Source organism: Anabrus simplex, chromosome 3, assembly GCF_040414725.1.
Source record: "Anabrus simplex isolate iqAnaSimp1 chromosome 3, ASM4041472v1, whole genome shotgun sequence".
Lineage (NCBI taxonomy): Eukaryota > Metazoa > Arthropoda > Insecta > Orthoptera > Tettigoniidae > Anabrus > Anabrus simplex.
Genome location: NC_090267.1, coordinates 417782389 through 417808913, shown reverse-complemented (window position 1 = coordinate 417808913; position 26525 = coordinate 417782389). Strand labels below are relative to the sequence as shown.

The window sequence follows — 26525 nt, the reverse complement described above, 5'->3', positions numbered from 1 at the left end:
TTACCTGGTATGAAAATGGGAAACCACGGAAAACCAACTTCAGGGCTGTCGACAGTGGGATTTAAACCCACTATCTCCCGAATGCAAGCTCACAGGTGCGCGCTCCTAACCGCACGGCAACTCACTCGGTTTACATGATATAATACATATTTGAGTCATTGTGTGCTCCAAATTAAGATGTAAATACTGTAAATTTTTTAAATGAAAAATCTTCATTATAACTGCGCGAGTTACATCGAAGTTCAGCTTATCACATAGTGTCGTGCGCGAGTGATGTCTGGATTAGCGTGGAATCGCATGCGAACACTCGATTCCGTGGGACGTAACAAACCCGTCTGGTACTCCACAGCAATCGAATGATTAAGAACGAGCAGTAGAACACTAAAAGTTCAAAATACCCTGTTATGTCTTCTTCGTGTAACACTAAAATAGTTCAATTTTGCAGTTAATGTTTACCGGTCTAATATTATTGTTAATGCCCTGAGGGGAATACATTGAAATTTTATCATATTCATTTTTTTTACGTAGTATTCCTCGCCCCACTCCCCACTCCTGCCACCCAGCTGATGAAAATTTCTGAGGAAAACACTGTTTACTGTATGTTAAAGAACTGCTGAGGGACTAAATTTCGGCATCTCAGCGTCTCCGAAAACCGTAAAAATGTAGCTAGTGGGATGTAAACCCAATAAATTTATAATAAAAATTGATTGATTTATACTCTTCTCCTGTCCTAGTAAAACAAAGCAAAAAAGGCGTCTAAAACGGGTAGATGAGAAAATAAACCAGGCATATTCCAGAGAGTGTATCCAGTAGGTCTCTAGTGATTTATGCAGATCATCTCGAGTGGCTGGACACAAGGTTCTTAATGAGCTGCATATGACACAGAATCTCGACGACTATTATAACAGTAGGTTTAAAATGTAACGTTAAATTACCTTCATGGCTCAGGCGGCAGCGCACTGGCCTCTCAGCACTGGGTTCCGTGGTTCAAACCCCGGTTATTCTCTGCGAGATTTGTGCTAGACAAAGCGGAGGCGGAACAGGTTTTTCTTCGGGTACTCCGGTTTTCCCTGTAAGGTCTGAAGAGGTAAAGAAATGGCGAAGATCTGGCGATATTGTGAGAGCACGTAATCTTTGCTAATACGATATTTATCTCACAGTAGGAATCGAAGCTGGCACATCTGAGACGAGAGCAAATATTTTGAGCTTTGGCTGCAGGCCACGGCGCTCTACCTTGCCTATTACTTATTGTTACCATGCATAACACTTGACGAGAATAATATTCACGAAGCTTCTAGTCACTCGAGATTGTATTGAACAGGTGTCACCGCCTCGTCTCATTTCCTTCCTTCATTAATATTAAATTACTTTTATTATTTTTGTGTTTGCCTGTTCATTTACATTATCAAATATCCATACACGTACCAGTCTCTGGAAACAATTTTTATATATGATTTCTCAGTGAATAAGCGAGCAGTACTTCAGTTTTTATCCTTCGTCACTGCGAAATATATGATCTCATTGGTGAAATAAACTTGTGGTTCAAATAATTTACAGATGTTACACTAATTAAATTTTATGTAGGGTTAGTCTGCCTGCTGTCATTTCTTGATGGATACAGCACTTTTGCATCCATCTCTTGGCACAGGCCAGAGTAAAGTGTAGCTTCCACCGAAGTCTCAGTCAACATCCATGGCTTTGACAATATGGAAGTTGCTGGGGTATGGGTAGTGCTGAGTAATGACATTCAGAGCATGACTAGTGCATCTGAGTGTTATAAAAGGTGCTGCTCATAGGGTCAGTCGTGCTGCAATAGTACTTTCTGACCCAGTGAGGAAAGCAATGGCAAACTACCTCACTCCTCATCTTGCCTAGTATGCCTCATTTTGGTGCTGCCATTGGTTTTTTGGGTTTCCTTATAACCGCATAACCTTTGGTGGTGCTATTTGAGGATCCAACCAGCCTCTGGGCTGATGACCTAACAGACAGACAGTAGGGTTAGTGTGAAGAAAATTTTGTGATAGGCCCTAATGCTAGGAGAACAAAAAAAGAACAGCAGTTGACGATTTCTGTTTGACTTTTCCGACGAAAAGATGATAATGAATGTTAAGACTTGTTTCTCTGAGTTTTATATTAGGAATAAGCCGTGGGATTATTTCAAAACTGTTCCAGTGCCAGTATTTTGGTATATCTCCAAACAAATTCATGTTCAGAAGCAAGAACGAAGGACTTACTATATTGTTTTACACTTTATTTTTTGTACGTCCGGGTATGGTTCACATTTCACTTTTAAAGATGGTGACGTGTAACTAGTGTCTTGTTTCACTGTTTGGTTGCAGCACACGCACAGAGGCCAACGAATGCATTGTCTGCCATTTCATAACAACACTGTCAGTGTAGGAGCAGGCAACATGGAAGGCAACCGTCTGGGACAGCGCTATACGACTTGGTTCATATGGAAAGAAGGCGTGACCACTGCAGAAATTCATAGGTGCTTGGTGGTAGTTAATGTGTGGAGAATATGCGCCGTCACAGAAAACAGTTTACAACTGGGAAGGTTGGAAAACAGGGCGCAGATCGGTGGACAACGGAACCAGTTCTGGAAGGAATGTGACAGTGTCAACGCCAGCCAACATTGCACGGGTCGAACAGGCTATCCAAGGAAACAAATGCATCACATTTACGGAAATGGGAGCAGCCACGGGAATTAGCCGAAACACCCTGCAGCGGGTCGTGCACGGCGACTTCCAGTTGGGGAATGTGTCATCCACGTGGGTGCCTAGACTCTGGTCTGCAGACAAAAAGCAGAGGCGTGTGGACGTGTGCAGAGAACTTTTGCAACGCCATGATCAAAATCCAGCCGACTTCATGGCTAGGCTTGTGACTGGTGATGAGACATGGCTCCATTACCATGAGCCCTTTTTCCAACCCTCCACCCAGTTGTAAACTGTTTTCCGTGACGGCGTATGTTCTCCAGACTGCCACCAAACACCGATGAATTTCTGCAGTGGTCACGCCTTCTTTCCGCAGGAACCACGTCGCATAGCGCTGTCCCTGACGGTTGCTTTCCATGTTGCCTGCTCCTACGCTTACAGTGTCGTTATGAAACGGCTATGACGAGTGCATTCGTTCGCCCCTGTGCGTGTGCTGATACCAAACGGTGGAATAAGACACTACTAGTTACACGTCACCACAATCAAAAGTGAAATGTGAACCATACCCGGACGTACAAAATACAGTGTAAAACAATACAGTACGCCCCTCGTACTTTACTAAATACGTTGCTACTAACAATTTTAAGCATCAGGTAATTAAAACTGCTTATTTTTTCGAATCGTTCAAAGATGTACGTCAGTATTATTTAAATAAATATATCTGGATTAAAGCCACTTATATTAACGAGTCTCAACAAAATGTCGACCGGGTGAGTTGGCCGTGCGGTTAGGGTCGCGCAGCTGTGAGCTTGCATCCGGGAGATAGTGAGTTCGAACCCCACAGTCAGCAGCTCCGAATGTGGTTTTCCGTGGTTTCCCATTTCCACACCAGGCAAATGCTGGGGCTGTACCTTAATTGAGGCCACGGCCGTTTCCTTCCCACTCCTAGACTTTTTCTATCCCATCGTCTCCATAAGACCTATCTGTGTCGATGCGACGTAAAGCAACTTGTAAACAATATTATAAACCATTTGTATTTTTATAAAAATAAATTTCCCAGAAGGAAACTATTTTCATCGATTAAAAATGTTAAAAGCATTCAAGCTCTTCAGGGCTTCTCAATCGTGAAATTACCAGCGTCTCGCCCCAGTGTGACAGTGGGCTCGTGAGTTGGATTGTCGCACCTTTCCAAGATGCTGGCAGCTAGTGCACCGTTGAGACACCTACTACTACTACTACTACTACTACTACTACTACTACTACTACTACAACAAAAGATTTTACTTCGTACCCTGAAGGGGTATAGCGGGCTTCTTATAGAGTAACGCCCTGTCTCAGGCTAGGGAGATTTGTGGTGCACAGGTGAGAAGCGCAGGGTAGGAGGACGTTCGTGGCCTTCAAAAGAAACTGTCCCGGCATTCGCCTTAGTGCAGGAGAATGGAAAACAACGGAAAACCATTCTCAGGACAGCAGGTGGTAGATACCAGCCCCTTCTCCTCCCGAATGCAAACTGCCTGGGTAGTAAAACTAGCCGTTGTTAATCCGAAGCCTTTCCTGCTTGATGTTTAGACACCCAACTACTAAAGTTGTCATTCGATATTCTGAAGGGGTGCGGCGGGCCTCTTAAGAGGGTAACGCCCTCTTTTAGGTGAGGAATTTGTCATTAAGGACCGAATCTTGCTATGCCTGCTATTTCGCAGCCTCTTTCTATGAGAGCAAAATATCAAAGCTTGAGGAAGGGTTTCTCTCTCTTCGGCAATGCCGACACAGGTTCAATGACATATTAACTAGCTTATGACTCGCTTATAACTTAATTTGTTCACTAAATGATCACCAGGACTGTACTTTGTAACGAATCAGGTGAGCTCTATTACCGAGAGGGCGATATTGTACGCTTCAGCACCATCAGACTATTGACCTTGTGAGGTCATCGTATCTGCAGTGACAGTGATTTTCTTTATCTGCAATTAATCTGCCAAGATCTATATATACACTTTCTGTGGCACCGTTGAATCAGTATTCTGAAACGTAGACGCATTCTGAAAGTGTGGGACAAGAGGTGAAACCCGGAGATTGTTGTCGAGATAACTCCCGTTATAGCGGATAACGATATTCAGATCAGAGACTGCCTCATTGCCAATGTAACAAGGACACTTCGTCTGCGGGGAAGTTTTCATTTCCAGTGTTACTTCACGGTTCAGAGAGTGCAAGTACTGGGGTAAGATGTCTGGAGCCGGACGAAACCCAGTGAACCGCAGTCAAGAGATATATTCTGCTTCGTGAACATCATTCCAATTTCGTCACTGAGTTAGAGGAACGGTTTGCGTTCCTTTTACTGCTTGCTGCATAACGGCTGTTTTAAAGTCCATAATTTGGAACCCACATTTGAAGAGTTTTTCTTTTCACATGAATATATTTTCAGGTGGGGACCATCCGAAAATTTGTGTAACGGAATGGTTTCGTGTAACAAAATGTGACTCCATAATGTTAATGAAGTTAATAAAGCAACCGTGCAGGCTGTGATGTAAAGTATGGATGGATGTCCAGACGGTGTTACCTAGCAACCGTGCAGTCTGTCTTACGGCTGGCGGTCATATGAAGTTAGCAACCATTGATGGATGACCATGACAGAGAAATATATATATTGCTGGTACAAACAGGTGGGAACAATGGCAGGAGGGTACTCAGAATGATGAGATAAAGGCTAATTTAGGAATGAACTCGATGGATGAAGCTGTACGTATAAACCGGCTTCGGTGGTGGAGTCATGTGAGGCGAATGGAGGAGGATAGGTTACCTAGGAGAATAATGTACGCTGTTATGGAGGGTAAGAGAAATAGAGGTAGACCAAGACGACGATGGTTAGACTCCGTTTCTAACGATTTAAAGATAAAAGGTATAGAGCTAAATGAGGCCACAACACTTGTTGCAAATAGAGGATTGTGGCGACGTTTAGTAAATTCACAGAGGCTTGCAGACTGAACGCTGAAAGGCATAACAGTCTATAATGATAATGTATGTATATATATATATATATATGTATGTTTATATGTTTTATATATATATATATATGCTCGACGATGCCGAAATATAAATATCATATGCCAGAAAACTGAATCTTAATGAGGCTCATTATAATTCAAGTTTCACTATGATACAGGTTCTCCACCAATCAGAGTTCAGAGTTTTATTATGATACAGGTTCTCCACCAATCAGAGTTCAAATTTTCATTATGAAACAACTGTTTGGCCAGTTAGGTAAGGATAGCAAAATCAAACATATCGGACACACATATGCACCTTCTACTTCCAATATTCCACAACCACACGGCACATTCCCGCTAATTCACTTCACCAACTTCCGACTCGTTGGCTGAACGGTCAGCGTACTGGCCTTCGGTTCAGAGGGTCCTGGGTTCGATTCCCGGCCGGGTCGGGGATTTTAACCTTAATTGGTTAATTCCACTGGCACGGGGGCTGGGTGTTTGTGTTGTCTTCATCATAATTTCAACCTCATCACGACGCGCAGGTCGCCTACGGGAGTCAGATGGAAAGACCTGCACCTGGCGAGCCGAACCCGTCATGGGATATCCCGGCACTAAAAGCCATACGAAATTTCATTACTTCACCAACTGTACAATGAACAATTTGTATTTGAAATAAAGCTAGGTTATGATAACCTTCTATCAAAGCTTTGAAAACATATGACATTGTCAAGGTCTCTGATCCACTCACGGAAAATCAATAACCTAGCGCATGCGCTCTGGGCTCTCTTCAGTAAACTAAACTGTCAAGCGACATCTCGACATAAATTAATGAATAAACAATCGTATGCAACTCGCCTGTAAAGGTAATTAAGACACTCGTATGGAAATTATAAAACTCGCTTCACTCGTTTCATAAACATACTCATGTCTTAATTATTGCTATTATAGGCTTCTTGCATAATGAACTAATATATAATGCTTAATTGTGTCTGTCATTCACAGCGACAGTGAGAAAACGAGATGGTTTATACAGCTGAAATTGATACCAGTTATTGATTTGTATGTCTTTTCTTACAAGAAAAATATAAGGAACCTTTCACGACAGTGACATTATTGTTCTTTTTTAAAGCAAGGTTACTGTTAGCGTAGTTATTGCCTTATCGCCATGATGACGTAAGTACGCAGATATATGTATCGGCAGGAGTTGGAACTAAGTACATCCTGACTTCTATTGCCTTCTAACTGGTACCAGATATAAAACCAAACTCCATGGCGCAACAGCCCCGAAAGGCCATGGCCTACCAAGCGACCGCTGCTCAGCCCGAAGGTCTGCAGATTACGAGGTGTCGTGTGGTCAGCACGACGGTTCCTCTCGGCCGTTATTCTTTGCTTTCTAGACCGGGGCCGCCATTTCACCGTCAGATAGCTCCTCAATTGTATTCACGTAGGCTGAGTGGACCTCAAACCAGCCCTCAGATTCAGGTAAAAATCCCTGTCCTGGGCGGTAATCCAACCCGGGGACTCCGGTTAAGACGAAGGCACGCTACCCGTACACCGCGGGACCGGCTTGGTACCAGATATGCGTTATAAGAATAATGCAATGTTGACTGTCATACTGTTTAGTTAAAAATGCTCTCTTCCAGTAAAATAAATAACGTACAATGTCATTTACTCCATAATATTAATGAAGTTAATAACGCTGGTTTTTGCAATGGAACGAGATTGAATTTACGGAAGCTAGACAAAAATCTCTTTCATGCAGAAATTCAAACGTACTAAGCTTCAGGAAGGAAGTGTTTTAATCCAAGAATAGATTTAGCACCTGTGTATACCATTCGTTCTTAAATGCAAACAATTTCCTCTAAATTTAGCCTTCTCTGTCACAATAAATAAGTCACCAGCATAAACATTGAATGCGGCATAAAACCTGGAAAGTGTAACTTTTATTGATTAGATATATTAATAGTCCATTTAGAATTTCCAATTACTTTGTAGATAGTAATTTGTACTGTCGAAGACAGGCTTGTGTTCTAGTAAGACATATTTATGTTAATTTAATTTTCCCATCGGGATATTTGGCACCGTTTATTAAGTCAGTTATTCATTTGATAACAGATTACGGAAGTGGAATGCTCTCCAGAATCCATCTCGTTGATATTCCTTACGGCACATCGGTATTGAAATTCCAATCACATCTGTAGAGACATATGTTCGTGTAGACAATTATAATCTATTGCTCAGTACAAACCACCACTCCCTGCGACAAGTGGTATGCAAGGTGAATACTCGGTTGTAATAAAAGGTTAATATTTTCTTCTGGAAATTAACCAATATGGGTTTGACTTCTTATCACATAAATATAAACTTTTCACTGGTTTTTAGTTTGACTCCGTTGCGTAACGGTTAGTGTTATTATCTGCCGTCCTCGGGGGCCCGGGTTCGATCCCGGTACTGCCAGAAATTTAAGAATGGCAGGAGGGCTGGTATGTGGTTAAAATGGCACATGCAGCTCACCTCCATTGGGGTGTGTCTACCACCTCGGTAGGAGACGAATTGGCTTTAGTCCGACTCGTTGGCTGAATGGTCAGATTACTGGCCGGGTCGGGGATTTTAACCTTCATTGGTTAATTCCAATGGCCTGGGGGCTGGGTGTTTGTACTGTCCCCACCCCAATATCTCTGCAACTCACACACCACACATAACACTATCCTCCGCCACAATAACACGCAGTTACCTACACATGGCAGATGCCGCTCACCCTCATCGGAGGGTCTGCCTTTCATGGGCTGCACTCGGCTAGAAATAGCCACACGACATTAAATTAAATACAGTTTGACCACCACACAAAAATGCCGGTTCAGCCCTCATTCAATTCTTGGATCGAAATCTAACTCCGGACATCAAACACCTCACAACTCGCTGTGTGGACGATATTCTGTTATTATCATCTACGCTGGAGGTACACTTGGCCAACACATGAAAATTACTGAAAAAATTTATATATATATATTCATTATATACGGGACAGACAGAACTTGATGAAAATTGCACGAACCACCAAAGAATTCGAGATGTTATTAATCACCTGTATTCTCCAATACTCGTGAAAAAGTAAATTATGGATATCCATTCATCATCCGCACAGAGCGTAAGTCCTTATTTTTAATTTCGAAAACCTCTGTCTGGTGAACCAGTTTCTGGATAGGCTTTTTGTGTTCAGGAGTATATCTCCATAGAATACAGTTCTAAAAAGTCGAATGCCATAGCCTGCCTTTTATACAAGACTGTGGCTGTTGTATAATGTTCCAAAACAGCTTCATACCCCTCGTCAATCCCCGGATGTTAATCCAGGTAAGCAGTTACAGAGCATTTTGGAGACCAGGATACGGAAAAGGCAAATTACGAGCAAGGTTACCATGGTAACGGCTGTGCAGGAAGAAACAACTCGTCGAATCAATGTCACGGCGTCTTCATGCTGTCATTAAAGCGAAGGGAAACCCAAACAGGTATTGAAAACCTGGAGAAAGACTGTTCAGTTCGTTCACAATAAACATAGTACGTGTACGAATACTTTTTCCCGATAGCTTTTTGTGTTTCTTGATATTATTTCTCTAATACTAGAGATTGCACACAAGTTTTGTTCAAATCTTGGATGTGTATAAATAAAGGAATGTATTGTCTTGCATCGTATAGCAGCTGACTCAATACCACACACCGTTCGTGAGCACAGGTGTACGCATACTTATGGTAATGTCTGTATATTATTCGTACATTCTTCACTATAAGCCTCCGTGGCTCAGACGGCAGCGCGTCGGCCTCTCACAGCTGGGTTCTGTGGTTCAAATCCCGGTCATTCCATATTAGATTTGTGCTGGACAAAGCGGAGGCGGAACAGGTTTTTCTCCGAGCACTCCGGTTTTCCCTGTCATCTTTCATTCCAGCAACACTCTCCAGTATCATTTCATTTAATCTGTCAGTCTTTAATCATTACTCCAGAGGAGTGCGACAGGCTTCGGCAGCCGGTACAATTCCTATCCTCGCCGCAAGATTCAATTCATTTTCATTCATTCAAAAATTCCTTCAGATGTAACAGGCTCACTCACTGTTCAATTATAGGGGCTACCTAGAGGAGGCGGTAAAGGTGTGCTCGGTTCACTCAGGAGGACGTAGGTTCGATTCCCCGTCAGGAATTCGAAACTTTAAGAAACGTAGTTTCCACTTCCAAAGGTGCACATGGCCCTGAGGTTCAGTCAGCCTACACCAAAAATTAGTACCAGGTTAATTCCTGGGGGCAAACGCGGCCGGGCACAGAGCTAAGCACTCTTCCCCGCCAAGCGTCGAGGGTACATATAGTGGAAGCCTTTCCCTTCCACCCCTCCAAGGGCCTTCATGGCCTGTAGCGAGATCATTGCTAACGCAAGGCATTTTGAACATTTCATGTAAGAAAGAGTTTCATGTGGTATGCTGGTACCTAACTTAAGGCTACAGCCGCTTCCTTCCCTCTTCCTTGTCTATCCCTTGCAATCTTCCCATTCCCCCGCAAGGCTCCTGTTCAGCATAGCAGGTGAGGCCGCCTGGGCGAGGTACTGGCCATTCTCCTCAATTGTATGCCCCGACCCAGAGTCTAAAGCTCCAGGACACTGCCCTTGAGGCGGTAGAGGTGGGGTCCTTCGCTCAGTCAGAGAGAAAAACCGACCCTGGAGGGTGAACAGATAAAGAAGAAGAAGAAGAAGAAGAAGAAGAAGAAACACTCTATCTCCATGTTAGAACTCGTTTTATAAACCACAGAGCTTCTGAACTCAGGTACATATAACAAATTTTCTTCTCATACGAGTGAGGAAAGTGTTCTGAAATTTGCTGTACCTTATCGTCACATGCCAACGGCCGTAGCCGTGTTGAAACCTTGAGTTCCCCGAAGTTAAGCAACATTGGGCGTGGTCAAGATTTGGATGGGTTGCCACGCGCTGTTGGTGAGGGGGTGAGGGAATGAAGGAGCGGAAAGGAACTGGCCACCGTACCGTATGTAAATATTGTTACATAATGTATATGAACCATATGTCAGTGGAACGTGAAACCAATAACATCTATTTAAACTGTGCCAACACTGAAGTATGTTCCAAATTCTTGATATTTTTATACAATGTATATTCAGAATGATAAATGGAAGAAAGAGGTGTAAGAAATTATACAACCCAGTAGAGGAACGCTATATAACCACCAGTTTCTTAAGACCACGAACCTCCCGAGGCTGAGTTGACTCCGTTCCAGCCCTCGTACCACTTTTCAAATTTCGTGGCAGAGCCGGGAATCGAACCCGGACCACAGAGGCGGACCATCGGATTTATATGCTGTATAAATCATCAAGTCCGCCTCTGTGGTGTAGTGGTTAGTGTGATTAGCTGCCACCCCCGGAGGTCCGGGTTCGATTCCCGGCTCTGCCACGAAATTTGAAAAGTGGTACGAGGGCTGGAACGGGGTCCACTCAGCCTCGGGAGGTCAACTGAGTAGAGGTGGGTTCGATTCCCACCTCAGCCATCCTGGAAGTGGTTTTCCGTGGTTTCCCACTTCTCCTCCAGGCGAATGCCGGGATGGTACCTAACTTAAGGCCACGGCCGCTTCCTTCCCTCTTCCTTACCTATCCCTTCCAATCTTCCCATCCCTCCACAAGGCCCCTGTTCAGCATAGCAGGTGAGGCCGCCTGGGCGAGGTACTGGTCATACTCCCCAGTTGTATCCCACGACCAAGAGTCTGAAGCTCCAGGACACTGCCCTTGAGGCGGTAGAGGTGGGATCCCTCGCTAAGTCCGAGGGAAAAACCGAACCTGGAGGGTAAACAGATGATGATGATGATGATGATAAATCATCAATATAAGGATGCAACTATGCTGTAAAAAGTGATGAAATATGCACTTGAGTATGCTCTTATTTTCATGCTATTGAACTCTTTTATGACATGCGAACGTAGCATTATTTTACTAGACAGACGCGATTCAGCCACATTCAGGCACGAAATCATGATCATGAATAAACAAGTGACTGAAAAACAAACAAATTACACTACTTAGTCTACAACTGCGGCTACTCCACTAGTGCAAATAATCTGTGCATAGTTTATGAGATCACTGTTCACTGTTAAACAATATGTACACTTCTCCTAGATAAGACGCATCTGTTAATCAATGCACATGATAAACCAATTAATTTTTTAGAAAACCGTGTAAAAAGAACCACAAACGTGAAGAAACACATCACTATTGTTATTTCGTCTTGATGTTTTCCAAATTCGTACGTTCCTCATCGCCAGATGTTTCATTCCAGGCTTGTGTCAATGTCATACACCCAAAGCAAAGTCAAAGCAAAGTCATCTCCGTACAGGCCATGAAGGCCCTTGGAGCGGTGGAAGGTAAAGGCTTCCACTATCCGTAACCTCGGCATGTCATACACCCGTCAAAGTCATATGTTACGTACACATGTTATGTGACACTCTTTAGACTGATTCTGATGGTTCGGTCAGCTTCCGCTTCGAACGCTAGCGCTGTGCCACGTCCGGAGAGCCATCTGGTGACGAATGAACGTACTATTTCCACTTCCATTATAACATCTAAATTTCCAAAAGTCATTGTTTAGGAAGCCTTTCTCGTGGACAGTCGAGATTTTCTTCTGATGACGCAGAGCACAGTTCTCTGCGAAACGTAAAGAATTTCACCTTATTTTCTTGACACGGCATAATCCCAAAAGCCTATACAGTATCATGTCTACATTTAAATACACATTCCTCTTTCATTTTACAATCCACACCCTACTTCTCCTGTACATAATTTGCTTTTCAATACACTACAGCAGTCTTCTCCAAGTTTTGTGATTTAAATCTGTGGCGTTTGTCTGTTAAGACTAGTTTCAGTGCGGAGAATGATCTCTATCTACGGATATGATAGTCAGTACTTGAATTTGGGATTGAGTGAGTAAAGGTGTTAAACATTATGATAGATCCACATTATCAGCACCAGCCAAATATTTGTTTATAGGCCTAGATATCATGATGTTGCAGTCTGGATTTCGTTTAAGGACATCACGATATTTTGTTAGCAGACCGAGTCCGAGGTTTCATGGGATACCTTCCATTTCAAGCTTCACGTTCTCCATAATGTCCAGCAGATCAACAAAACTTAATTTACGTGTTTCTAGCTTCTTGATTGATTCTGGTATGATTTGGAAGTGTGTCTTGATAAGTGCCAGTTCGCTTTGAATCCTTTACTTTGCTGAAACAGTTCACGACATTAATTACGTTTTGTTGAAGACTGCTTGTAAAACATGTTAAAATATGCAAATAAAATTCAAAAACATGCACAATAAACCCGAATGCCCGCTCATATGGGAGATGGTACCTTGTTTAATATTTTAATTACCTGCTGTAAACTGATGTCTAAATGGCCTTAACACTGCCCCCTTCCCCCTCACTCTTCCTCTTTTAAAAGAAAAGAATAATCTTTATTCTATTAAGTGAGGTGCCTAGTATCAAACATGGACAAAAGCCACTTTGTTAATTTTTCAGTAGAGCCACATTTTTGTTTCTCTATGTTAAATCCCCGTTACATGTGTGAACATTTTTTTGTGTCATATTTCCAGCCCTATGAACAAAAAAATCATGGTCGACACTCAGGAATTTCAGTCTAAGTCAATGTAAAACACGTTCAAATATGACGATGTCCATTACTGAAATCGAGATTGGCTTTTGTCCATTTTTGATACAAACATCCATGTAATTGTCCGCTTTTGAAACGAACTATCCCAATATTTGGAAAAAAGTTGCAGTATGACACGGAAGTAAACTTCCATTTTAAAATAAATATAATTAAAATATGAAAGAAATAAGGCTATTCTTATACTTTGTTAACATTTTTAACATATATTTCAGTTCTTGCTTCACTGTATTTCTGAGCAAATAACCTCTGATTCATCACAAGGGTCTTCAAGACAATCACATTATTATTTATATCATTAACAGCTTGTTCATTTTCGCTACAAATATTCTTATTGACGACTTCGACATACCACTTAAGAGAGGCATTAATTTCCAATCTTTTCCGAAGTGCTTTCCTAGTAATTTGTCAATATCTTTAAGTTTCTGTGGGTTTACATCCATGCCAATATCAGTGGGTAAAGGATTCATTAACATTAGACTTACCTCTCATGCTTTCGTGATCTTACGCTCAATACCTGTTTCCAAATACCGAGCTCGATAGCCGCAGTCGCTTATGTGCGGCCAGTATCCAGTATTCGGGAGATAGCGGGTTCGAACACCACTGTCAGCAGCCCAAGATGGTTTTCCGTGGTTTCCCATTTTCACACCAGGCAAATGCTAGGGCTGTACCTTAATTAAGGCCACGGCCGCTTCCTCCCCACTGCCACTCCTAGTCCTTTCCTGTCCCGTCGTCGCTATAAGACCTATCTGAGTCGGTGCGATGTAAAGCAACTTGAAAAAAAATGTTTCCAAATAGTAGTTGGCTAGCAGATTTAATTTCTCAACAGAGGATGGTGCATACGTTGTAAGTCACTTTGCACACATCGTCAACATATTAATGTGTTTATTTTGGCCGGCGCACCAATCAGCAATCAACTTGACTGAAGTGAAGCCTTGTAATTCTTTAGATCGTAACTCATTGACAACCGCTGATGCTAATTCGTTTCATGATTTCTTTCCCTCATTCTCCAGCCACGTGTAAACAGACACATTGTCAGGGCGTAGTTTGCTTTCAGATGTACCTATTACAACAGGTATATTTAACAGTAGAGTTGTCTGGTATAATAAGCCGACTGATCACTTAATTTTGGCAAAACGAGGTTCTTTTGGCAGTCATAGGACATTAAGAAACAGTCCTCCTCTTTTTTTCCTGAAGATGTCGATCACAATTTTCTGGTCGCCATGACAGTTTGATGTCACTTGTAGCAATATGATTGGCTGAAACGGTCATGTCCGTTTTTAATATAAACTACGTTTGGAGGTGTCCGATTATGAAAGAAACTGCACATTTCTATGTTAAAAATTACGTACAAATATTCGTTTGAGAAAGACATGGACCACTAATTCAGATAGAGCATTAAAAATGCTACAAGGATCAATCTTTAACTCAATTTTGATATAGGTGGCGCATGTCCATGTTTGATATTAGGCACCTCAAGTTTTTACTTCAAAACATCAGCAGAACTGGGATATGGATGGCCATTAAGTTATATGGTCTGCAACTGTCTAGACATAGGGTATATAGATCCTTGGACTCAGGAAGTCCAGTCACAGATGTCGAGACCGTCAGCCAAGTTGTTCGTTTGCTCTTCTGACCCCGTTCGCTAGGTTTGACCAACTTATCCGGAGGTGTGAATGAAATATTGGTTAGTCTATCTGCTATACTTCACTCATCATGTTCCCTTTTAAAGACCCGGTGAAAAGCGAATTCTTGTGCACATCCTGATGAGTTAACTTCAGTCATGTTTTCTGCTTTTAAAGTCTATAATATAAATTCATTCATTCATTCATTCATTCATTCTATTGATTTCACATTTATATTCATGTTGTGCTCAGTTCTTTATACCCTATCAATACCTCCAAGAATTCTACCATGTCCTTAGGAGATTTCAAATATTTAATTTTTCTTCTTCCCACATCTGCAGGGTCGCGGGGCAGAACTGTGTCACATATGTGCATTTGGCCCTGTTTTACGACGGGATACCCTTCCTGACGCCAACCCTATACGGATGGATGTAATTACCATTGCGTGTTTCTGTGATTGTTGGTAGTGTGTTCTGTTGTGTGAATATGAAGAGGAAAGTGCTGGGACAAACACAAACACCCAGTGCGCGAACCAGAAGAATTAATCAAACGCGATTGAAAACGCTGACCCAGCCGGGAATCGAACGCGGGACCCTCTGAACCGAAGGCCTCAACACTGACCATCCAGCCAAGGAGTCAGACACTCGAATATAATTACAATATAATTGGCAAATCTTAGAGATTCATGAGTTTATATTGTTTTCATACCACATTGGAAATGAGAGGCAAGGTACTGTAAATGTACTTCGCCTTTTGGTCGGTAGATTCTTTTTCCTTAAAACCCTTTTTGACAAGATGTCTTTTTCTGTACTCAATTTTTGTCGGCGCAAGAACCTAAGAATTGTCTTAAAATAGTCGATAATCAAGTTCAAATTTAATATCATCTTTATTTTCTATTTCGACTATCACGAAATATATTTTTTTTCTGATTGGAAGACTAGTAGTTAGTTTCTTCATGGTTATCACTCAGCAATGTACTCACATATGTATCCCTATAGGCAGTGTCAATTACTTCGTAATATCTGCCATTGCAGAAATCCATTCGTGATGATGGGGAATGAACTAATGCCAGTAGTTATTACCCAGAACTTGTCCTTAATGACTTCAGGATTGAATGCGACGCCAGAATGCGTAATGTATAATTCGTTACAAGGCTGAGGTATATCTGCAGCGCTGCAGACGAGTTCATCGAACTACCGACTCCAGCTTGACCGGCTGTATCCACACACATTCTTCTAACAACCTGCAGACACAAGTGCATTCTTCATTCCCCTTCCTAAGAAGAAAACAAACTTAACTCACATGTAAAGCTGAGAGCTTTTACTTTACTGTATTTCCTTGCTGTGAACTTCACCTGGCTAAAACGGGCTGCGTGCTTGGTTTGTCAAGAGGACAGCCACTTAGCTGCTCAAGAGTATTAATTCCTCCGGCCTTCAAGACGCATATTTCATTCAACATTACGGCATTCTGTAAAGAAATAGCTAGGTTGTCAAATACTGTGAAATCTGTTAAATAATGTTGTATTTTTAATTTATATGAAGAGTTATAACATCAATAATAATTACAGTCTAATCTCGATATCTCGATTCACCTCGAGAGCTAAATATTACCGAAATTTCTACATGTAGAGAGTGCCGGGAGAGTTGGCCATGTAGGTAGGGACGCGCAGCTGTGAGCTTGCATCCGGGAGATTGTGGGTTCGAGCCCCACTTTCGGCAGCCCTGAAGATGGTTTTCCGTGGTTTCCCACTTTCACACCAGACAAATGCTAAGCTCACAGGCGATTCCTTCCCACTCTTAAGCCTTTCCTATCTCATCGTCGCCATAAGACCTATCTGTCTCGGTGCGACGTAAAGCAAGTTGTAAAATTTCGACATGTAGAGAATTCTCGGTTTTGAGCATGTATAACCAAATCATATGTACCTACGAGTTGATACAGTATTATTTGACCTTTTTTAAAAACGCACTCGAAATATTTTGAGATTTTAATTACACCACTAATCTCGTAGTATTATTTGACCATTATAAAAATGCACTCGGAAGTATGGGTTTTAATTACAGCTCGGTTATCTTTGATTTTGTAGTAAAATAATATATTTCTTCTATATGTGAATTATGCTGTAATTTACGTGGTTAAATGTAAGAGAGGGCCACGAGACCTAATTTCTCCACTGTTAAAGTCAAAAATAAAATATAAAAATAAAATAAAATAATACATACGAGAAGAAAAATTAATAGAAAGAAAGATTTTTAGGAAGAAAATCTTACAAATGGAAGGATTCCAAGGGAGGAAGGAAGAGAAAACAGGCACAAAGTGACTGAAGACAGGGAAAAGAAGCACAGTGAAACAATGAAAGAATACTGGAAGAAAAGGAAAGAACTAAGGAGCAAGAATTGAAATTGTAACGTGGTCCTTAGAAGGCCGGAAGGCAATAATAATAATAACATTATACATACATTACATACATTATCATTATAGACTGTTATGCCTTTCAGCGTTCAGTCTGCAAGCCTCTGAGAATTTACTAAACGTCGCCACAATCCTCGATTTGCAACTAGTGTTGTGGCCTCATTTAGTTCTATACCTCTTATCTTTAAATCGTTAGAAACAGAGTCTAACCATCGTCGTCTTGGTCTCCCTCTACTTCTCTTACCCTCCATAACAGAGTCCATTATTCTCCTAAGTAACCTAATAATAATAATAATAATAATAATAATAATAATAATAATAATAATAATAATAATAATAATAAAATAAAATTCCATTAAACTGTATACATCAACCATTCATAACAGCAACTGATTACAAGAGGAATGGCGTAATTAATGTCGCTTATACTTCTGTCATTTCCGCATTATCAAAGCCAAAGATGAGACTAACAGAGAACAAGCTCGTTATTACCCAAACTAGGAGACATTAGGTCTATAGACTGCAGACAGTTTACATTAAAATAATAATAATAAAAATAATAATAATTAAATACTAATCTGTAGTAGCGGCGAAGTTACGAGTCGTGGACCACATTACCTTCTTCGTGACCTGGAGGTAGACATACTTGAAGGTTGGCTTTAGACAGGACTGTGATAGAGGAAATATTGACACTGTCTTGTAGATTCTGGATGAAGTTTTCATGTACCGAATTATTAACCTTTTCAAAACATTCAGTCTCATTCTTCAAAGTGAAGATCTGCGGTCAATGATAAAAATGGCTAAAGACCAATCGTCACCTCGCTAAAATACAGGAACCGAGTAACTTGGCTACGCAGTATGTGTCGTGCAACAGTAAGCTTGATTTCGGGTTATGGTGGATTTTCTTCTTTCTTGTGGTTACTTTTTTTCTATTCACATATAGGCTACTGCGGCTACACCTTAAGCCCATGGTCAGTAACTTCCTAGTCCTAGCCTATTCCTATCCCATCGTCGTCGAAAATCTGTATGACATAGGAAAATGTAAACGTGATATACCGTCATATCGCCCACATCAGTGGTTAATAACCGAAGTCATTAAAAATTGTGTATTTGATGAGTAATATAAATTGCGGATAAATTATATTCCATGTTTACTGTGACTCACCGTGATCCTACGTGAGAACAGGTTATCGTTCTCGGCCTTGCCAAGAATGCGGTCCGGTGTGGGCGGCTAGACGCATTCACCCGGAAAGTCGTGCGCAGTCGTGGCGTTGTGGTTAATGTTTATATTGCTAAATGTCGGTGAAGCAGGAAGACCATTCTAATTCATTTAACAATAGAAGACCTTGGAAAATAAGTCGGTAACTAATCAATTTATGTAATAATTTTATTTATGGTGAATCATCCTTTCCCAAGAATGATTTATTAATGCAAATATTCTTCCTTCAGTACAGTTTAACTGTGATTAAAATATTGTAGTAGACTGTATGAAATTATTGACTTCAAAACAATATGAAAGTTTTGTCTATACATTTCTCAGAATTAAAAAAATAATAGTATGTCACTCTGTATCTGCCGTGTTCACAGTAAAAATACAAATGCACTTTTAAAATTTCTATCATCTCATGTATGTATGTGTGTATGTATGTATGTATGTATGTACGCACGCGCACCACGAGAAAATGGCTGAAGAGAATTAAATGAAAATCGGTATGTAAAGTCGGGGAATAGGTCACTACAATCTAAGCTATAAATAATTTTATTCGCGCTCACTGAAATGGTAGTTTAGGGGAAGGCCTAAAAAATTCAGTTCTGAAAAATCTGTAACATTAATGGTCCTATCGAAAAATACTACGTAATTAAAGTTATGTAGAATTTAAGTCCCGTTCATTTATGTCTCATACATTTTTACCGTACTGGCTATGATAACAGAGGTATTCAAGAATTTCGAATTTTGTTGCCAAGTCCACATCAATGCCGAGCCGAGAAAATGGGTGAACAGAATTTAACGAAAATCGGTATGTAAAGTCGGGGAATAAATTGCTACAGTATAGGCTATAAGTAACCTTTTCACGCTGGATGAAATAGTAGTTTAGGAGAAGGCGCTTACTATTTCATTTTTAAATACCTGTATTCTTATGCAATTTAATAACATCTTATTTAAAACGTGTACATATATAGTTAGGTATGTGTTTCGTACAAACTGGATCAGTGCTCTGTAGATTTTATTGTGGTATTGAAGAATAACGTTGACATTTGTGGGGAATGGGATATGTAGTGACCGAGGCTGTGCGAGTAACTTTGTTCATTGATGCTCATACCTGGACCAAGAAAATACTATATATGACTCAGATCCGCATCTTCGTAATCATCATGTGGACAAACTTTTGAGGTAGTCACTCTGATGTGGTGGAGGTGGAGCCTCATCCTGATGGTTGTTAGATGTCTCCTTGAAACAATAATCACCACCACAATCACCACCAGATGTCTCCTTGCAATATTGTATCTCCAGAAGCAGGTTTTTTGTGGTATTGTTGTTTGCAGTGTTGCGTAATGTGGTCCTCGTTGGTGGCTAGTACTTGCCCATTCATCTTCCCACTCGGCATAGGCTCTTTTTACACTGAATAACAGAGCAAATGCAACACCAAGAAGGAGTGGTTCGAAAGGGATGAAAGTTGGGGAAAAAGAGACGGCACGGACGAATAATTGATGTTTATTTCAAACCGATATGCAGGTTACACAATGCGCACGGCATCGACTCAGTAGGATGTAGGACCACCGCGAGCGGCGATGCACGCAGAAACACGTCGAGGTACAGAGTCAATAAGAGTGCGGATGGTGTCCTGAGGGATGGTTCTCCATTCTCTGTCAACCATTTGCCACAGTTGGTCGTCCGTACGAGGCTGGGGCAGAGTTTGCAAACGGCGTCCAATGAGATCCCACACGTGTTCGATTGGTGAGAGATCCGGAGAGTACGCTGGCCACGGAAGCATCTGTACACCTCGTAGAGCCTGTTGGGAGATGCGAGCAGTGTGTGGGCGGGCGGGCATTATCCTGCTGAAACAGAGCATTGGGCAGCCCCTGAAGGTACGGGAGTGCCACCAGCCGCAGCACATGCTGCACGTAGCGGTGGGCATTTAACGTGCCTTGAATACGCACTAGAGGTGACGTGGAATCATACGCAATAGCGCCCCAAACCATGATGCCGCGTTGTCTAGCGGTAGGGCGCTCCACAGTTACTGCCGGATTTGACCTTTCTCCACGCCGACGCCACACTCGTCTGCGGTGACTATCACTGACAGAACAGAAGCGTGACTCATCGGAGAACACGACGTTCCGCCATTCCCTCATCCAAGTCGCTCTAGCCGGGCACCATGCCAGGCGTGCACGTCTATGCTGTGGAGTCAATGGTAGTCTTCTGAGCGGACGCCGGGAGTGCAGGCCTCCTTCAACCAATCGACGGGAAATTGTTCTGGTCGATATTGGAACAGCCAGGGTGTCTTGCACATGCTGAAGAATGGCGGTTGACGTGGCGTGCGGGGCTGCCACCGCTTGGCGGCGGATGCGCCGATCCTCGCGTGCTGACGTCACTCGGGCTGCGCCTGGACCCCTCGCACGTGCCACATGTCCCTGCGCCAACCATCTTCGCCACAGGCGCTGCACCGTGGACACATCCCTATGGGTATCGGCTGCGATTTGACGAAGCGACCAACCTGCCCTTCTCAGCCCGATCACCATACCCCTCGTAAAGTCGTCTGTCTGCTGGAAATGCCTCCGTTGACGGCGGCCTGGCATTCTTAGCTATACACGTGTCCTGTGGCCACGACAACACGTTCTACAATGACTGTCGGCTGAGAAATCACGGTACGAAGTGGGCCATTCGCCAACGCCGTGTCCCATTTATCGTTCGCTACGTGCGCAGCACAGCGGCGCATTTCACATCATGAGCATACCTCAGTGACGTCAGTCTACCCTGCAATTGGCATAAAGTTCTGACCACTCCTTCTTGGTGTTGCATTTGCTCTGTCAGTCAGTGTAACTAGCGGAATAAAGTCAGTGTATGGAAGCTGTTTCCCTTGAAACATACCACTGATGATACTTACATGGTAGGTTGAACAAAGTAGTCGACACAGAGTGAGTAGCATTCGTCAGTGACATTGTGGAACTCATTTCGGGAGCATAAGAAATGGTGTAGTCCGTACAGGGCTATTCTTGTGTAAGGATGGCTTAAGTTTGTGATTGATTTTTCAAATTGTACAATTTGTTAACCACAGCAAAATGCCAAAGTGAATGCAGTCGACGCCGGTTATAACGGCTCCGAGGGGATCGCCTATTAACGGTCGTTATAGGCGAAAGTCGGTATAAAAATTGTTGGTTTCTCATTTAGTAATCTCCACATTATTTGTGACTTTTCTTCGATATTAAACACTTAACAGCGAGTCTTCCCATGACTTTAACAGACACAGAATTGAAATCGAGAATCGAAAATCTACTGAATCTACTGAAAAGAGTTTGCAAATGAGCTTTACATCGTTGTCAGCAATCGCCAAACGCGTGACAAAAAAATCAACAATGGACGTTATGGTCGATACATTTTCACGAAAATGTGATAAAAATAAGGCCGTTTTCTACGATACGTCGTACTAAGCGATTTTTTAAATGCAGTGTTTATATAGGATTTAGACATGACCGTTAGATTTCACCGTTTTATCCGATACGTTGGTAAAAGCGATGTCTCAATAAACGGTTTCGACTGTAGATCCCCCACCCCGTGTAGGGTTGCAATCCGGGGGAGCATCCGACCGTAAAACTGAGCCAAATCCATATAAATTACCAAACCAAATAAACTGAATAAGAAGAATAATCCACGCTTATTTAGCAGCGCTTCTGCTGCAGCAAGTTTCGCAATGGACGGTGGATTATAAGCTTTTTAAATCTTGTTAGCTGAATCAATTCTCTGCGTTAGTCATCTTAAGCTACTCTACTGCACTGCTTTATAAGTTATTAGCCAGTTAGTGTGAGGCTGCTGCGGGTGTCGTCGGCTTTTTCTGCGTAGTATATTTTGTTTCAGGACCATTCGCATGTTGTGAGGAGAGGTTTGTAACAAAGACTTAGTTCGTACTTTGAAATTGTAAATAGCGTGTTTTAAAGGTGTCTCATTCTTTGGGGTCGATAGATGTCCTAGAATTAAATTACGGCATTTTAATAGATGAAAATATAAATTAAATCTTCAGAGGTCATGTCTAGCGGAAGAGAGAGAAACTGTACAGTAACTTAATCGTTTCGTGATGTTTTCTGTGACCCTGAAAGCGTGAATCTTTACAATATGAAAGTACTTGTGTGCTTGTGGATTAGTTCCTATATAAACCAAACCAAACCAAACCCCATGGCACTACAGCCCTTGAAGGGCCTTGGCCTACCAAGCGACCGCTGCTCAACCCGAGGGCCTGCAGATTACGAGGTGTCGTGTGGTCAGCACGACGAATCCTCTCGGCCGTTATTCTTGGCTTTCTAGACCGGGGCCGCCATCTCACCGTCAGATAGCTCCTCAATTCTAATCACGTAGGCTGAGTGGACCTCGAACCAGCCCTCAGGTCCAGGTAAAAATCCCTGACCTGGCCGGGAATCGAACCCGGGGCGTGCGGGTAAGAGGCAGGCACGCTACCCCTACACCACGGGGCCGGCAGCCTATATAAACACCTACCTTAATTATGCAAAAAGCTTTATGCATGTATGTATATCGGGGAATGATTATTTTTGATTAATCACATAAGATTTATAAAGTGTTTTCTTGTTTCATCATCTAATGAAACTTCTCTTGCTATGTTTGCAGAGTTGGAACGATCATCATCTTACAATAAGCTGGTCGAATCATGGATACCAACAAGAAACATCATAATCCTAACCCAAAGGCAACTGCCAACCCCGTCTCTCTATTGTTCCTTTGGTGAGTACAATACAATTATTACTATATAAGATTTTCTGGACCTACATTTCAAAATAAGTGTTCTTAATGGATACATACCAGATAGATACATGTTTGAATTATTATTCAGATTGAGCGACTGAATAGAGTAGTAGTTGATACATCTTCTGTGAGTCGTCGAATCTCAACTCAATTGATTCGAATTTATGTACGCTTAAAATGTAAGAAATCCTTATCTGCAGCCCATAGGTATACAGGGTGTATCGTAAATAATAGCGCAGATTGGAACAGTTGTAAGTACACGATACTAGAAGCAAAAAAGTCTTGGTTAACATGGGTCCGTAAACGAACCGTTTGCGAGAAAATTTAGAATTTGTGGTTAACAGCCGCCACTGACTATTGTGTGTAACCGTCATCCTAGTTAGAAAAAGGCACCAATACAAAAATTAGGAAAGTTATTAGATACTTTGGTAGAAGTAGAGTTGTTTTCAATGTACTCGTCGCCGCATGGAGTTTCGAATTCTTTCAAACACACCTGGATCATTTTGAAATTCTTGACAAGCATTTACATGAGTCTGCTTCAATTCTTCAACCGTGTTAACCGGAGTGTCGTACATTACACCATTTAAGGTGGGCCCCAAACACAAAAATCCAAAGGGTTCAGACCAGGTGATCTTGGAGGCCACAGTAAGGTCCTCCTCGCTTAATTCATCTTTGGCCAACGAAACATCGTCGAGGAATCCTGCAATATAATGCCTCAGAAACCGAAGGTAATTCCGTTCATTGAGTTTGTTTGGTAAAATGTACGGCCCAGTAGTCGATCACCTAAGTACCCTTAACTAACACATTCAGTGAGAAACGTCGCTGATGTGGTGACTTACACAGCATGTGGTTTTAAGCCTCGATGACTCCAAACATGAGAGTACTATTCATGTCATTTGTTTGAGGAGGAGTGTTGAGGATTGCCTGCATCCGGGTACAAGGACGACACTTTGAACACTTCCTTTAACTACGAATAAGTACAGTCATTGTAACATGTATCTGTAACATAATAAGTAAGACTGTTTACTTGTTTCTACTAAAGTATTTAATAACATTTCTTGATGTTGTATTATGTAAACTTAAAAGATTTTCAGTCTGCCGAACACACAATTTTAATATAAATATTACACTATAACATACCTCTAAAACACATAATTAAACACCATCAGTAAAACACGTCATCAGATTCTATCAAGTCACATTCAGTGTTGGAAATATTTACATCTGTCCAAACATCTATGAATCTGAACTTTCGAACTGGAATGGCGACAAAGCAGAGCTTCATTAAGATACGTTTCAAATTTCAGATTCATAGATGTTTAGACAGATATAGACATAAATGATTCCAAATAGTGAATGTGACTTGATAGAATCTGATGATGTTCTTTTAAAGACGAAACATGTTATTCCATATTTAATAGTGAGTATTTATTCCTGATCACTCCGGGATAAAACAGTAAAAATGCAAAGTGCACACTGCGAAATATGTTACAGTACGTCCTTGGGACAGGGGTGAAATATACAACGTACAATAGCACGCCTCTGCGAAGACTGAATCATGATGGTCATCTTCTGATCACTCAGGGAAGTAGAAAGACTGGTGTCAAATAGACATCAAGACGTTCGCATAATTGGTGATCTTAAGTCATCACGGAAAAAACAGTGAAAAGAGGACACTGGGCGAGTTGGCCTGCGGTTAGGGCCGCCCAGCTCTGAGCTTGCATCCGGGATATAATAGGTTCGAACCCCACTGTCGGCAGTCCGAGGAGAAGCTATGAAGCTATGGAAGAGCGAAATATGCAGGGGTACGCTTTAACAAAGAACGAGTCTCAACCCTCCCTGGGGAAAAGCTGTACAAGTGTGACTAATGTAATAACAAGTTTTCGCGTATTGTTGATCTCGAAAGACACAATTGCATCCACTCCTCTTCAGGAGGAGACTCCGTGGCTCAGGCGGCAGCCCGCCGGCCTCTCACCCCCTGGGTTCCGTGGTTCAAATCCCGGTCACTCCATGTGAGATTTGTGCTGAACAAAGCGGGGGCGGGACAGGTTTTTCTCCTGTTACTCCGGTTTTCCCTGTCATATTTCATTCCAGCAACACACTCCAATATCATTTCATTTCATCCATCATTCATTAATCATTGCCCCAGAGGAGTACGACAGGCTTCGGCAGCCGGCACAATTCCTATCCTCGCTGCTAGATGGGGGCTTCATACATTCCATCCCTGACCCGGTCGAATGACTGAAAACAGGCTGTGGATTTTCAGTAATCTCCTCAGGACATGCTCACCTGATGAGTTAAACTGAGCATTGTCCATGCATTGCGGTATATTATAGCGTAATATTTATATTAAAATTCTGTATTCGGCAGTCTGTAAAGCTTTTAAGTTTCTATTTACACTGAGTCGGCACTGGTAAGTATGGCTTCCTTCTTAATAAAATAATGTTGTATTGGTATTTTTTCCTAACTAGGATGACGTTGGCACACAATCAAGTCAGGGGTGGCTGGTAGCCACAAATTCTAAATTATCTTTCAAATGGATCGTTTGCGAACCCATGTTTACTAAGACTTGTTTTGCTTCTAGTACCATGTACTTACAGCTGTTTCAATTTTTCGCTATTAATTATTATACACCTATATTACTGTTCCGGGTCACTGTGCCATGAACGGTAGGATTTCACTGTAACTAATATACCGGTTGATTTCGAAGAACAACAGCATAAGTTTTAATTATTCAGTTTGTTCAACGTTTTTTCCCAGTCACACGATGGAACGCTTTCTCCTGGAAATAGCATGTTAAGCTTTTCACATTATACATTTTTAGTATCATAGTTTTGTTAGTGCATTTATGTATTATACAGTGTGGTCGGAAACAACTTGAACCGGGTATATGAGTGTTAGAAGGTTGGTCATACTGTTTGACTCGTTGGCTGAATGGTCAGGGGACTGCCCTTCAGTTCAGAGGGTCCCGGGTTTGATTCCCGGCCGGGTTGGGGATTTTAATCGCTTCTGATTAATTCTTCTGGCTCGTGGACTCGGGGTGTTTGTGTAAGTCCCAACACTCTCGTCCAACATATTCAGACAACACACCATGCTACCAGCCATCACAGAAACACGCAATAGTGATTACATCCCTCCATGCAGGGTTAGCGTCAGGAAGGGCATGCTGCTGTAAAACATGGC

The 26525-nt window shown here is 41.9% G+C and overlaps 1 protein-coding gene across 2 annotated transcripts in view; it reads left to right on the top strand.

Moving 5' to 3' along the window:
- Window positions 1-26525, top strand: part of LOC136866449 (ATP-binding cassette sub-family C member 4) — a 431945-nt gene that overhangs the window by 176110 nt on the left and 229310 nt on the right. For both annotated transcript variants that reach the window (XM_067143403.2, XM_067143404.2), the window contains one exon: window positions 23208-23321. In XM_067143403.2, the coding sequence (XP_066999504.1) occupies window positions 23248-23321 (74 nt within the window). In that variant the 5' untranslated portion in view covers window positions 23208-23247. The remainder of the gene's footprint in view (window positions 1-23207; window positions 23322-26525) is intronic.